At 44.3% G+C, this 13907-nt stretch overlaps 1 protein-coding gene across 1 annotated transcript; it reads right to left on the bottom strand.

The window, feature by feature from the left end:
* Window positions 1–3179: 3179 nt before the first annotated feature.
* On the bottom strand, window positions 3180–13188 carry BCAS2 (BCAS2 pre-mRNA processing factor). Its single transcript, XM_038749450.1, has 7 exons — window positions 13083–13188; window positions 8410–8502; window positions 6461–6531; window positions 5847–6008; window positions 5070–5120; window positions 4347–4427; window positions 3180–3554 (listed from the first exon to the last, which is right to left on the bottom strand). Exons 1-7 carry the CDS (start codon window positions 13173–13175, stop codon window positions 3428–3430), a joined length of 678 nt encoding a protein of 225 aa, XP_038605378.1. The 5' UTR covers window positions 13176–13188; the 3' UTR covers window positions 3180–3427.
* Between the last annotated feature and the right edge of the window lie 719 nt (window positions 13189–13907).

The following is a 13907-nucleotide window of genomic DNA, read 5'->3' on the forward strand; positions in this document are numbered from 1 at the left end:
ACGTACTACTGCATTAAAATTATATATGGTTATTCCACAAATTTGGGTTGAAAATAAGTAGCATGTAGGTAGCAAAAGAATAAAAACAACATGGATTGTTTTGTAACAGTGCTATTAAATGTCACTCTTGGTTCATTAATCCATTCCAATTATCTAAAGAATGCAGGGGGACATTGGAGAACTTGATGACTGAAGAGGGGAAAGTCCGGATCGTAAGGAATTAAGAAAAGAAAGGAGTGGAAGTAGAGGCACTGGCTGTACATAGCCTTTTCAGTGCTCTGCACACAGTAAGCGCTCAATAAATACGATTGATGATGATGATGACTTGACTAGGAACCAGGATATGGGGCCATAACTGGAGGATGCAATTAGGTCCTCCAAAACAAGCTTTTTCACTTGGGCTTATCTGAAGGCAGAGAAGGAGGAGTTGGTAGAAGAAGGATCAGAGTTCCAATCCCAGCTCCGCTTCTTTTCTGCTGTGACCTTGGGCAAGTCATTTAACTTCTCTGTGCTGCAGTTACCTCATCTGTGAAACGGGGGTTAAGATTGTGAGCCCCATGTGGGACAAGGACTGTGTCCAACCTGATTAGCTTGTATCTACCCCTGGATTCAGAACCGCGCTTGGCATACAGTTAGTGCCTAACACCATAAAGAAAAAAGATAATCCGTTGGTACCCTACAAGAGGGGAAGAAGGCAGTGGCCTGGAGCAAGAATTGTTAGGAAGTGAGAGAGACAGATTTTAAGAGGACACCAGGAGATCTCCTGTGAAGCAGCTGGGAAGAACACTGAGGTGTATTCGGCCCTTGAGGAAGTTCACATCTGATATCTTCTGTCCTGTCAACAAAATATTAAGGTCATCGGGGAACTAGAGGAGCAAGTGTCCACGCTCAGCTTGGAGTGAAATATCTGAAATCAGCAGGAGTTATGGGTAAGGAAGTCAAGGAGGTATCTATTGTGCAGATGAAAGTGCAGTTATAATAATTATGGTACTTGTTAAATGCTTACTTATATACCAAACAGTCTTCTAAGCACTAGGGTATATGCAAGATAATCAGGTTGTCCCACGTAGGGCTCACAGTCTTAATCCCCATTTTAAAGACGAGGTCACTGAGGCACAGGGAAGCTAAGTGACTTGCCCAAGGTCACACAACGGACAAGTGGCAGAGTTGAGATTAGAACCCACGTCCTCTGACTCCCAAGTCTACGCTCTTGCCACTTGCCATCAGGCCAGGCTGCTTCTCTTCTCAGTTATAGCAGGAGGGTAAATTTGTAGTGGCAGTCTCAGTTTGTAGTGGCAGGGGTTTAGATTTCTGCATCTCCAGCAAGATTGCTCAGTGCAGAGCAGAGGAAGCAGATGGGGGGAATCTAAAATGTGGAAAGACAAGAACCACAGGTGGACAAGGCGGGTGTGTAGATAGCTCTGTACCCGGCAAACCTAGGACACAACCAGGACTCTTTGAAATGACTTTAATCTTGGGGGCAAGAGGAGATAACACAAATAACAAATCCCATTCCCAGGACACAAAAGCACCATGATAAAGCCAATATCCTGTTACAAGTCCTGGGAGTAGTTTGGAAAACCTTAGGGCATTTCTCCCCCAGGACACTTTCTCTATGCACTTCACGTTTCTCTATGCATTTAACCCGCTAGTGGTTACTGAACTACAACACTGCCTGAGAGATTTCCTAAATCTTAAAGAGGTCTGGAAGCTTTTTAAAGACATGCCATGACCAGATTGGACAAGTGGTCAATCCAGGCCCCCAGGATTTAGTCTCAGATCATGGCAACAAATAATGCTTGGAAGAACTCTGGGATGGTTCACCTCCTTGAGACTCTTCAGCCTGGCACATATTAAGCACTTAAACACAATTTTCATATAATTCTCTAAACCAGTCTGGATCTATCACATATTCATCTAGTTAACTTTCATGTACTCAGGATCCCAAACTTTCCCTTTAATAACTTTTATAGAGTTCATACTAACGAACTTCCCTAAATTCTTTCTGAAGCTATGGTTTTCTGTTTTACAGTCTAGAAATAGTCTTTCTCTAAACTGTAAGCTCTTTATGGGGCAGGGAGCTACAGCATATTGTACTCTGCCAAGCACTTAGTACAGTGTTAGGGTTCAATAAATATCATTGACTGTGATATTCACTTGGGCGCTTCCTGTGATAAAAGCCTATCAAACTCTACAAGTGTCTCTTTATTTTAAATTTAAGAAGCTTCAACGGGTTCCCTCTCCGACTGATGTTATGGGATTTGGTGAATGACAGTTTGCTTCTGAATTCAGCAGCTCACATGGTCCAAGCTATATCTTTATGTAGTTGGCCTCAAACATCCCCTCAACCTTCATCTTTCCAGCTTGAAGAGCCCTAATTTCTCCATATCCTCAGAGGACAACTGCTCAATCCTTCACCATTTTGGTTGTGCTTCTACCGTCTCAAACTTTATACTAATGATGGTGTTCGTTAAGCACTGTGTGCCTTCCCTAAGTTGCAGCATACTTTAGAATGTCCCCAGGAGCAAAAATGTCAGCATTTTCCTAATAAGGGGAAGTGTCATTTTCCAAAAGTGGGCGACCATCATCTCTGCAATTGGTTTATATTAATGCCTGTCTCCCTCTCTCTAGATTGTAAACTCATCATGGGCAGGAAAGGTGTCTATCAACTCTGTTGTCCTGTCCCAAGCGCTTAGTACAGTGCTCTCTGCACAGTAAACACCTCTGATTGATTGATCAGGACAAAGCACGGGGGTGGGTTCTGTCTAAACTCATTTCCACACGATTTTCAGCTTCTCTGCTGACTAAAAGCAATGAGGCAGAATTTCTCCTGCCCTGGTTTAAGGCCCCTCCTATGTGCCTGGCTTTACCCATGGCCCCCACCGCTGTTGTCTTCTGTAGGAAAAGGAACTTAAGCTTTCTCCTTCCTTCCTTCCCTTTAGAACCAAGGTAGGTCACTGAGACGACAATCAATCCATCATTCTACAATTCTGCAAAGCTAAGTTTCTGGCTGAGTATTTGTATACGGAAACTAACAATCAAATCTGGGTTCAAATCGTTATTTCAGCTAAATGGAACCCCTCAAAATTTGAAATCTTCAATGAAACCCATTACTCCAAAGAGAGGATTCGGGATGTGTGATATTCTGGTTCATAAAAATCGGATGAGTTTCCATTATCAAAATTCTAACAAGCTAAAAATTTATTTCCGACACAGCATGCAGGTTGAATTAAATATAATTCGAAGAATCATTACTTGATACATGGATGCTGCAAGATCCATAACAAAATATATTCCACTCGTGAACCCTCAGACTGGCCCCCCCGTTTCTCAATGTGCTTTTACTATTCACGGGATGAAAATGGTTCTGAAACCTGGAGACTCGTGACAACCCCCACCTCTCCTCCCTTCCTTCAGGTTCATTTCCTCAGAAATCCTGCTGGATGTTTTCTTTGTTTGCTTCCCCCTGTTGTTGCTTGATTTGGTAGATTTCATTTTCTAGTTGCACAATAGTCCGCTCAATCTCGTAGTTTTTACTGACCAGGGATACCCAACTGGAACAGAACATAAAAAGAGACACACAGTTGTCACCTAATAAATTCTTTATGTCCTTTGGCTACACAGTCACAATAATGCAGACGTGCCTTTGCTAAGGCAAGGCAATAAAAGCAATAGAGTGCTATTAAAATGGAAGGGTTTTTTTTTGCATCTTTGATCTTTTTAAAATAGGAGGAAAATCAAATGACATTTGGATGAGGAGGGAATAAAGTGAATTTTTTTCCTGTTTATGAAAAGCTCACTTCTTTAAGGACAACTCAAAAATTAAAAATCAAAAACTTAGGTTCTCAAGCATTTCCATCCAGGAAACCCATGACTGTCCACTAAAGACAGAAAAAAGGTCTGGCTGGGAGCATTTATATATAGCTTCTGGACTAATGCAAACTGTGAAAAGAGAAAATAACAGCTTTTTGTTTTGTTTTAGTCATTCCAGAGATTATCATGTCCTTCCAGAGCTATAGTCTAAACCTGGGCACAAAAGGGGAAAAGAAAACTGCTAAGAAGGAAAATGATAAAGGGAAAATGGAAGCTAGGTTCAGTCCTAAGCGGTGGGGAGGGGATGTGGTGGAGAGAAGCGGGTGTGGAGAAAGGAGTAGGTGATTGTGGACACAGCCTCAAAGCTCAGGTCCCTCCACTCCCTCATTTTCCCCCAACACCCTACTTGGAGAAACACTGCTCTAAACTGTTAGTCTCATTTGCTACCCTATCCTCTGGGACATCAGAAGCCTGACTCAGAATTAATGGAAAAGAAACAGGCTGGAACAGAGATGGCATTTTTAAATACTCACGTTGACTCCATTTCTCGTAATTTAGAACCAGCAGTGAGCTGCATGTTCTTACGCTGCCAGTTCAGGTCTTGAATATGCTTCCTGTAAGGGAATAATTCAACACAACTTAAAACTAAAAACAAGTATTCTGCTATTACCACCTTGAGTTACCTTATTAAATAATACAGACAGAAACTCGATTTTAAACAGCAGGTCACACAGGAAGGTATATGGGCAGAGACGCCTAAAAGTTATTTAGGCTTTCCTTTATTTTCCCCTCAACTTGAGTATTGAAGAGACGGAGCAAAGACTTTCCAGACGGAAAGTATAGAAGCCAGTCCCATACTTTATATGACAAAAGGATGTCTCTAGGCCTCTATTGTGAGGTTGCATTTACTGCTCCTGTTGACTTGCAGAGGAAGGTTTAGGGTAGGAAATGAGGAGGTGGGCTGTGAGACCTGGGCGGGGAGTTGGGGCTGGGACCCTCTGTGTGGACGGCCTCTCCTTCACAGTCTATAGGACACAGTCTTCTAGACTGTGAGCCCACTGTTGGGTAGCGACCGTCTCTATATGTTGGGAATAGCTTGGGAACGCTTAGTACAGTGCTCTGCACACAGTAAGCGCTCAATAAATACGATTGATTGATTGATTAAAATTCAAAGTTTCATTTAGTTAAAATAATAAACCAAGCTCCAGTTCCAAAATGTTGCTCAGATTCCCCTAAATCCAGTGTAAAAGAGTTACCTCAGTTTCTGCAGCTCCTTCTGGGCTTGTTCAATCATATGAACCAGATTTCTTAAGATTGAAGAAAAATGGGAAAACAAGGTGAGCGGTTGGTCATCATTTGCAAATATGCTACAAAGCAAGATTTACATGAAGGAAGACCAATTTTCTTGCCAAAACTCAAGTAGTGGATCACTTGCTCTACTGAAGTCTCAGAAGCAATTTCCTATGCAGTTCCCCTCTGTGTTCCTCCCTGGCCTTCCTCTTTAGTGCACAGATGATATCTGAGGGGGTGCGGAGTGCCCTTTGAGGGCACCTGGAACTCCCCCCAAAATTTCTTGTCAAGACTTTATGATGATGCTCTGCTGGGAGTGGCCACACTTGTCAAAAAGTCCTTACAATGAAGCACTGAAGGTAAGCACATCCTCCTATGCTCTCTGAAGTCTTTTAAATTGTAAATCACATCTAAACTGGCTCCCCAAATAAACTAGCTGGCTCCAAAATGTTCTTTTCACTTTGTTTCTCATGTCTAACGTTTTTTAGCGCTGTGCCCAAATATTACAGTTAACAAAAACTCAAATTAAGCCATCTTTATTACCGAAACTAGTCAAATAGGTCTAGAATGTGCATACTACTAAAGGACGGTGATATATTTCATCCAGACCGCAAAAAAGGATTCCCTTCTACTAAAAAATTTTGGTAATAAGCTTCTTTCATGGAGTTAATGCCTTCAGCAGTTTCTCTGTATAACCTCTCCATTAAAATATATTTGAAAGGAGGAGATTGCCCATTACTTACTCATTATATACTTTCCAGGCATTGCAGCCATGCTGAGACATAAGTTCCAGATTCTCTATCCTCACTGCCTGATGCTCTAGCTGAGCCATGGAGTTGTTCACGCAGTCCTGCCAGGCAGTGATGTCGTTCTTCTGTCCGGAGGATGGGGCTGGAAGTTCATATCTGAAATTCAGGCCAAAGAACCAGAATTTACTGAACACCTACGTACGGAGCGCTACACTAGGTGATTGTGAGCATATAAGAACAAAAGGCATGGTCCTTGCCCCTGAGGACTTGCAATCTAAAGGGGGAGACAACAAACAGAAAAGAACAGTGCACAGAAGAAAAACAGATACAAGTGGGAAAAGCAACACTGACTAAATGAAATAAATCGACAAGTATGTACTAAGATGCTAATGGTGAATGACGGAATTAAATGACCAGAAGAAAAGGGATTTTTTTTAAGAAAGGCTAACGTAGATTAACCCCAGAGTATACACTTCAGCATTTAAATAAGCAGATCATTTCTACGATCCTGTCTAAATTCTGCTTGAAACTGTCAGATGGTCCTTTCCAAGAAAAATCTTGGCAATCGACATTCTCCAGCCCGCGCTAACCCAGGAAAACGGACTCACCGCTTCATGCTGAGGAGTTCAATAGGCTGCCGGGCAGCCAGTCTTTCAAACTCATTTCTCATTATGTCGGTCTGTAGATATAAATCAGGGAGAATTACCTTTCAGTTGGGCACGAAAATATCAGAAACAGCCAACGTCCAAGATAGCCGTTTTAAAAACGGCACGGTGCTGAGGCACTTAAATAGGTAGCTGCGTGTCCTACAGGAAAGAGCTGGGAGGCAGAGGACCTGAGTTCTAATCCCCCCTCTACTGCTTGACGCTGTGCTTGGGCAAGTTACTTAACTTCTCTGTGCCTGAGTTCCCTCATCTGTAAAGTGGAGCTAAAATACACGTTCTCTCTCCCTCTCAAGAATGAGAGCCCCATATGGGACAGGGATTACATCTGATCTAATTGCAGTGTATCAGCCCAGAGTTTAATACTATGCTTGGCACATAGTTTACAGTACGTAGAAACTGTAAAATCTCCCTCCAGTCATATTCGACTCTGACCAGACCCTTACTAGAGATTGTAGTCGGTTCTGGATTCTACAATTTGAGGCACACTAAAACAAATACCAAAATGAGTCTATAAATAGCCAGTCCCTTGGCCCCCCCGACACCACATCGAATCAATTAATGGTATTTGTTATTGGTAGTACTCATTCAATCGTATTTATTTTTATTAGTAGTAATAGCAATAATGGTATTTGTTAAGCGCTTACTGTGTGCCAGGTACTGCACTAAGCACTGGGATAGATACAAGCTAATCGAGTTGGACCCAATCCCTGTCCCACACAGGGCTCACCGTCCCATCTGGAAGATGAGGTAACCGAGGCCGAGGGAAGTGAAGTGACTTGCCCGAAGTCACACAGCAGAGAAGTAGTGGACGGGATGAGAACCCATGAGAAGAAGCGTGGCTCAGTGGAAAGAGCCCGGGCTTTGGAGTCAGAGGTCATGGGTTCAAATCCCGGCTCTGCCAATTGTCAGCTGTGTGACTTGGGGCAAGTCACTTCACTTCTCTGTGCCTCAGTCACCTCATCTGTAAAATGGGGATTAAGACTGGGAGCCCCCCGTGGGACAACCTGATGACCTTGTAATGTCCCCAGCACTAGGAACCATGCTTTCCACATAATAAGCGCTTCATAAATGCCATCGTTATTATTATGACCTAATGATTCCCAGGCCCTGGCTCTAGCCACTAAGGCCACGTTGCTTCTATCGAGCGCTGACTGTGTGCAAAGTACTTAGTAAGCGCTTGGGAGAGGCCTTATGGAGGCCTTCCTAGACTGAACCCCCTCCTTCCTCTCCCCCTCCTTACCTCCTTCCCCTCCCCACAGCACCTATTCATTCATTCATTCATTCATTCATTCAATCGTATTTATTGAGCGCTTACTGTGTGCAGAGCACTGGACTAAGCGCTTGGGAAGTACAAGTTGGCAACATATAGAGACAGTCCCTACCCAACAATGGGCTCACAGTCTAGAAGGGGGAGACAGACAACAAAACAAAACATATTAACACAGTAAAATAAATAGAATAGTAACTATGTACAAGTAAAATAGAGTAATAAATCTGTACAAACATATATACAGGTGCTGTGGGGAGGGGAAGGAGGTAGGGTGGGGGGAGTGAGGAAAAAGGGGGATCAACCTGGGAAGGCCTCCTGGAGGAGGTGAGCTCTCAGTAGGGCTTTGCTGTTATATGTTTGCAGGTATTTATTCCTCTATTTTATTTGTACATATTTATTCTATTTATTTTATTGTGTTAATATGTTTTGTTCCGTTGTCTGTCCCCCCTTCTAGGCTGCGAGCCCGCTGTTGGGTAGGGCCCGTCTCTCGATGTTGCCAACTTGGACTTCCCAAGCGCTTTGCACACAGTGGGCGCTCAATAAATACGACTGAATGACTGAATGAGAGGGCACAACCGATGAGAACGGGTGGCCCCCGCCCCCCTGGGCCGCCCCCGGGTACCTCAAAAGCGGAGTAGTCCGGGGCGGGCAGGTAGCTGAGGTAGTTCTTGGTGGGCCGGTATCTGCGGGTCTCCTCCTCCACCAGCGCGGCTGCCTGAGGACGAAACACAACAAACCTGGAGCACTTCGGCCAATATGGTCAACAGTGACTGGGCCCTATTCCAGTCCCCTGAGGTGCCGATTACCCGGTGTGTAGCAGCCATGATTAAAAAAGACTGAATCCCCTCCTTCTTCTCCATCCACCCACTCCCTATCCCCCCCGCCTTACCTCCTTCCCCTCCCCACAGCACCTGTATATATAATAATAATAACGGTAGTATTTGTTAAGTGCTTACTATGTGCCAAGCACTGTTCTAAGCGCTGGGGTAGATACAAAGTAATCAGGTTGTCCCACATCATCAATCGTATTTATTGAGCGCTTACTGTGTGCAGAGCACTGTACTAAGCCCACATGGGGCTCACAGTCTTAATCTCCACTTTACAGATGAGGGAACTGAGGCATAGAGAAGCTAAGTGACTTGCCCAAGGTCACACAGCAGACAAGTGGCGGAGCCGGGGTTTGAACCCATGACCTCTGACTCCAAAGCCCGGGCTCTTTCCCCTGAGCCACAATCAATCATATTTATTGAGTGCTTACTGTGTGCAGAGAGCACTGGACTAAGCGCTTGGGAAGTCCAAGTTGGCAACATATAGAGACGGTCCCTACCCAACAGTGGGCTCACAGTCTAGAAGGGGGAGACAGAGAACAAAACAGAACATATTAACAAAGTAAAATAAACAGAATAAATATGTACAAGTAAAATAAATAGAATAATAAATACGTGCAAACATATATACAGGTGCTGTGGGGAAGGGAAGGAGGTAAGGGGGGGATTGAGAGGGGGAGGAGGGGGAGAGGAAGGAGGGGGCTCAGTCTGGGAAGGTTCATATTTATTACTCTATTTTACTTGTACATATCACTCAATCAGTCGTATTTATTGAGCGCTTACTGTGTGCACAGCACTGTACTAAGCGCTTGGGAAGTACAAGTCGGCAACATATAGAGACAGTCCCTACCCAACAGTGGGCTCACAGTCTAGAAGGAGGAGACAGACAACAAAACCAAACATATTAACAAAATAAAATAAATAGAATAGATATGTACAAGTAAAATAAATAGAGTAATAAATACATGCAAACATATACAGATGCTGTGGGAAAGGGAAGGAGGTAAGGCGGGGGAGATTGAGAGGGGGAGGAGGGGGAGAGGAAGGAGGGGGCTCAGTCTGGGAAGGTTCATATTTATTACTCTATTTTACTTGTACATATCAATCAGTCATATTTATTGAGCGCTTACTGTGTGCAGAGCACTGTACTAAGCGCTTGGGAAGTACAAGTCGGCAACATATAGAGACGGTCCCTACCCAACAGTGGGCTCACAGTCTAGAAGGGGGAGACAGACAACAAAACCAAACATATTAACAAAATAAAATAAATAGAATAGACATGTACAAGTAAAATAAATAGAGTAATAAATACATGCAAACATATACAGATGCTGTGGGAAAGGGAAGGAGGTAAGGCGGGGGAGATTGAGAGGGGGAGGAGGGGGAGAGGAAGGAGGGGGCTCAGTCTGGGAAGGTTCATATTTATTACTCTATTTTACTTGTACATATCAATCAGTCATATTTATTGAGCGCTTACTGTGTGCAGAGCACTGTACTAAGCGCTTGGGAAGTACAAGTCGGCAACATATAGAGACGGTCCCTACCCAACAGTGGGCTCACGGTCTAGAAGGGGGAGACAGACAACAAAACCAAACATATTAACAAAATAAAATAAATAGAATAGACATGTACAAGTAAAATAAATAGAGTAATAAATACATGCAAACATATACAGATGCTGTGGGAAAGGGAAGGAGGTAAGGCGGGGGAGATTGAGAGGGGGAGGAGGGGGAGAGGAAGGAGGGGGCTCAGTCTGGGAAGGTTCATATTTATTACTCTATTTTACTTGTACATATCAATCAGTCATATTTATTGAGCGCTTACTGTGTGCAGAGCACTGTACTAAGCGCTTGGGAAGTACAAGTCGGCAACATATAGAGACGGTCCCTACCCAACAGTGGGCTCACGGTCTAGAAGGGGGAGACAGACAACAAAACCAAACATATTAACAAAATAAAATAAATAGAATAGACATGTACAAGTAAAATAAATAGAGTAATAAATACATGCAAACATATACAGATGCTGTGGGAAAGGGAAGGAGGTAAGGCGGGGGAGATTGAGAGGGGGAGGAGGGGGAGAGGAAGGAGGGGGCTCAGTCTGGGAAGGTTCATATTTATTACTCTATTTTACTTGTACATATCAATCAGTCATATTTATTGAGCGCTTACTGTGTGCAGAGCACTGTACTAAGCGCTTGGGAAGTACAAGTCGGCAACATATAGAGACGGTCCCTACCCAACAGTGGGCTCACAGTCTAGAAGGGGGAGACAGACAACAAAACCAAACATATTAACAAAATAAAATAAATAGAATAGATATGTACAAGTAAAATAAATAGAGTAATAAATACGTGGGAGACAGAGAACCATATTAACAAAATAAAATAAGTAGAATAAATATGTACAAGTAAAATAAATAGAGTAATAAATATGTGCAAACACATATACATGTATACAGGTGCTGTGGGGAAGGGAAGGAGGTTCAAGTAAAATAAATAGAGTAATAAATACGTGCAAACATATATACAGGTGCTGTGGGGAAGGGAAGGAGGTTCAAGTAAAATAAATAGAGTAATAAATACGTGCAAACATATATACATGTATACACGTGCTGTGGGGAAGGGACGGAGGTAAGGCGGGGGGGATGGAGAGGGGGAGGTTTTGTTCTCTGTCTCTCCCTTTAGACTGTGAGCCCACTGTTGGGTAGGGACTGTCTCTATATGTTGCTAACTTGGACTTCCCAAGCGCTTAGTACAGAGCTCTGCACATAGTAAGCGTTCAATAAATACGACTGATTGATCGATTGATTGAGGGGGCTCAGTCTGGGAAGGCACATATTTATTACTCTATTTTACTTGTACATATTTACTGTTGTATTTAATTTTGTTAATATGTTTTGTTCTGTTCTCTGCCTCCCCCTTCTAGACTGTGAACCCGCAGCTGGGTAGGGGCCGCCTCTGTACGTTGCCAACTTGGACTTCCCAAGCGCTTAGTCCAGTGCTCTGCACACAGTAAGCGCTCAATAAGTCTCCCCCCTTCTAGACTGCGAACCCGCTGTTGGGTAGGGGCCGTCTCTCTATGTTGCCATCGACCCCCGGCCCACGTCCTCCCCCGGGGCCTGGAATGGTCTCCCTCTAACCATCCGCCAAGCTGGCTCTCTTCCTCCCTTCACGGAGGAAGGAAGCAGCGTGGCTCGGTGGAAAAGAGCCCGGGCTTTGGAGTCAGAGGCCATGGGTTCAAATCCCGGCTCCGCCCCTTGTCAGCTGTGTGACTCTGGGCAAGTCACTTCACTTCTCTGGGCCTCAGTTCCCTCATCTGTAAAATGGGGATGAAGACTGTGAGCCCCGCGTGGGACAACCTCATGACCTTGTATCCCCCCCAGCGCTTAGAACAGTGCTTTCCACATAGTAAGCGCTTAATAAATGCCGCCATTATTATTATTATTATTATTATTATTCAAGGCCCTACTGAGAGCTCACCTCCTCCAGGAGGCCTTCCCAGCCTGAGCCCCTTCCTTCCTCTCCCCCTCTCCATCCCCATCTTACCTCCTTCCCTTCCCCACAGCACCTGTATATATGTTTGTACATATTTATTACTCTATTTATTTTCCTTGTACCTATCTATTCTATTTATTTTATTTTGTTAGTATGTTTGGTTTTGTTCTCTGTCCCCCCCTTCTAGACTGTGAGCCCACTGTCGGGTAGGGACTGTCTCTATATGTCGCCAATTTGTACTTCCCAAGCGCTTTGTCCAGTGCTCTGCACACAGTAAGCGCTCAATAAATACGATTGATGATGATGATTTGTACATACTTACTCTATTTATTTTATTAATATGTTTTGTTTTGTTCTGTTTCCCCGTTCTAGACCGTGAGCCCACTGTTGGGTAGGGACTGTCTCTATATGTTGCCAACTTGCACTTCCCAAGCGCTTAGTCCAGTGCTCTGCACACAGTAAGCGCTCAATAAATACGATTGATGACGATGATTTGTACATCCTTACTCTATTTATTTTATTAATATGTTTTGTTCTGTTTCCCCCTTCTAGACCGCGAGCCCCCTGTTGGGTAGGGACCGTCTCTATGTGTTGCCCAACTTGGACTTCCCAAGCACTTAGTCCAGTGCTCTGCACACAGTAAGCGCTCAATAAATACGATTGATGATGATGATTTGTACATACTTATTCTATTTATTTTATTAATATGTTTTGTTCTCTGTTTCCCCCTTCTAGACCGCGAGCCCCCTGTTGGGTAGGGACCGTCTCCATGTGTTGCCCAACTTGGACTTCCCAAGCACTTAGTCCAGTGCTCTGCACACAGTAAGCGCTCAATAAATACGATTGTTTGATGATTGATTGCCAACTTGGACTTCCCAAGCGCTTAGTCCAGTGCTCTGCAGGCAGTGGGCGCTCAATAAATAGGGTTGAATGACTGAATGGCCAGGGCCAACCCCGACGGTCCTCACTCACCGCCTCCCGCACGCCCGGGGCCTCGTAGCCCTGGTCGAAGTAGGGCAGGGCGTCCACCACCACCTCTCCGGCCACCAGCCCGGTGCCCGCCATGCCGCCGCCCTCGTGCGCATGCGCAGGCCAGTCCAACCCGCAACTGCGCTTGCGCACCTCCGGCTGCTCCCTCCCCCGCCCTGCGCCGGCGAGCTCCTCAGCCAATGAAATGCCGAGTTGAGGGCCGGGCCTCGGCGCATGCGTCGTACAGCCCGAAGCTGCCGCCAACGCTACCATTCATTCATTCATTCATTCATTCATTCATTCATTCATTCATTCATTCATTCATTCATTCATTCATTCATTCATTCATTCATTCATTCATTCATTCATTCATTCAATCGTCTTTATTGAGCGCTTACGGTGTGCAGAGCACCGGGCTAAGCGCTTGGGAAGTCCAAGTTGGCAACATAGACGGTCCCTACCCAGCAGTGGGCTCACGGTCTAGAAGGGGGAGACAGAGAACAAAACAGATTAATAAATAGAATAAATATGTACAAATTAAATAGAGTGATTCATGCAATCAATTCAGTCGTCTTTATTGAGCGCTTACGGTGTGCAGGGCACTGGGCTAAGCGCTTGGGAAGCCCAAGTTGGCAACATAGACGGTCCCTACCCAGCAGTGGGCTCACAGTCTAGAAGGGGGAGACAGACAATAAAACAAAACATATTAATAAATAGAATAAATATGTACAAATTAAATAAATAGAGTAATTCATTCAATCAATTCAATCGTCTTTATTGAGCGCTTACGGTGTGCAGAGCACTGGGCTAAGCGCTTGGGAAGCCCAA

Source organism: Tachyglossus aculeatus, chromosome 7, assembly GCF_015852505.1.
Source record: "Tachyglossus aculeatus isolate mTacAcu1 chromosome 7, mTacAcu1.pri, whole genome shotgun sequence".
Taxonomy (NCBI): Eukaryota; Metazoa; Chordata; class Mammalia; order Monotremata; family Tachyglossidae; genus Tachyglossus; species Tachyglossus aculeatus.

What these genes read in the sequence shown, in the direction of transcription:
- BCAS2 (XM_038749450.1), bottom strand. Translation starts at nt 13,175, where the DNA reads ATGGCGGGCACCGGGCTGGTGGCCGGAGAGGTGGTGGTGGACGCCCTG. An exon ending in CGGACTACTCCGCTTTTGAG is followed by an intron (nt 6,532 to 8,409) that starts GTACCCGGGGGC and finishes TTATATCTACAG; the next exon opens with ACCGACATAATGAGAAATGA. An exon ending in AAGGAGCTGCAGAAACTGAG is followed by an intron (nt 4,428 to 5,069) that starts GTAACTCTTTTA and finishes ATTCCCTTACAG; the next exon opens with GAAGCATATTCAAGACCTGA.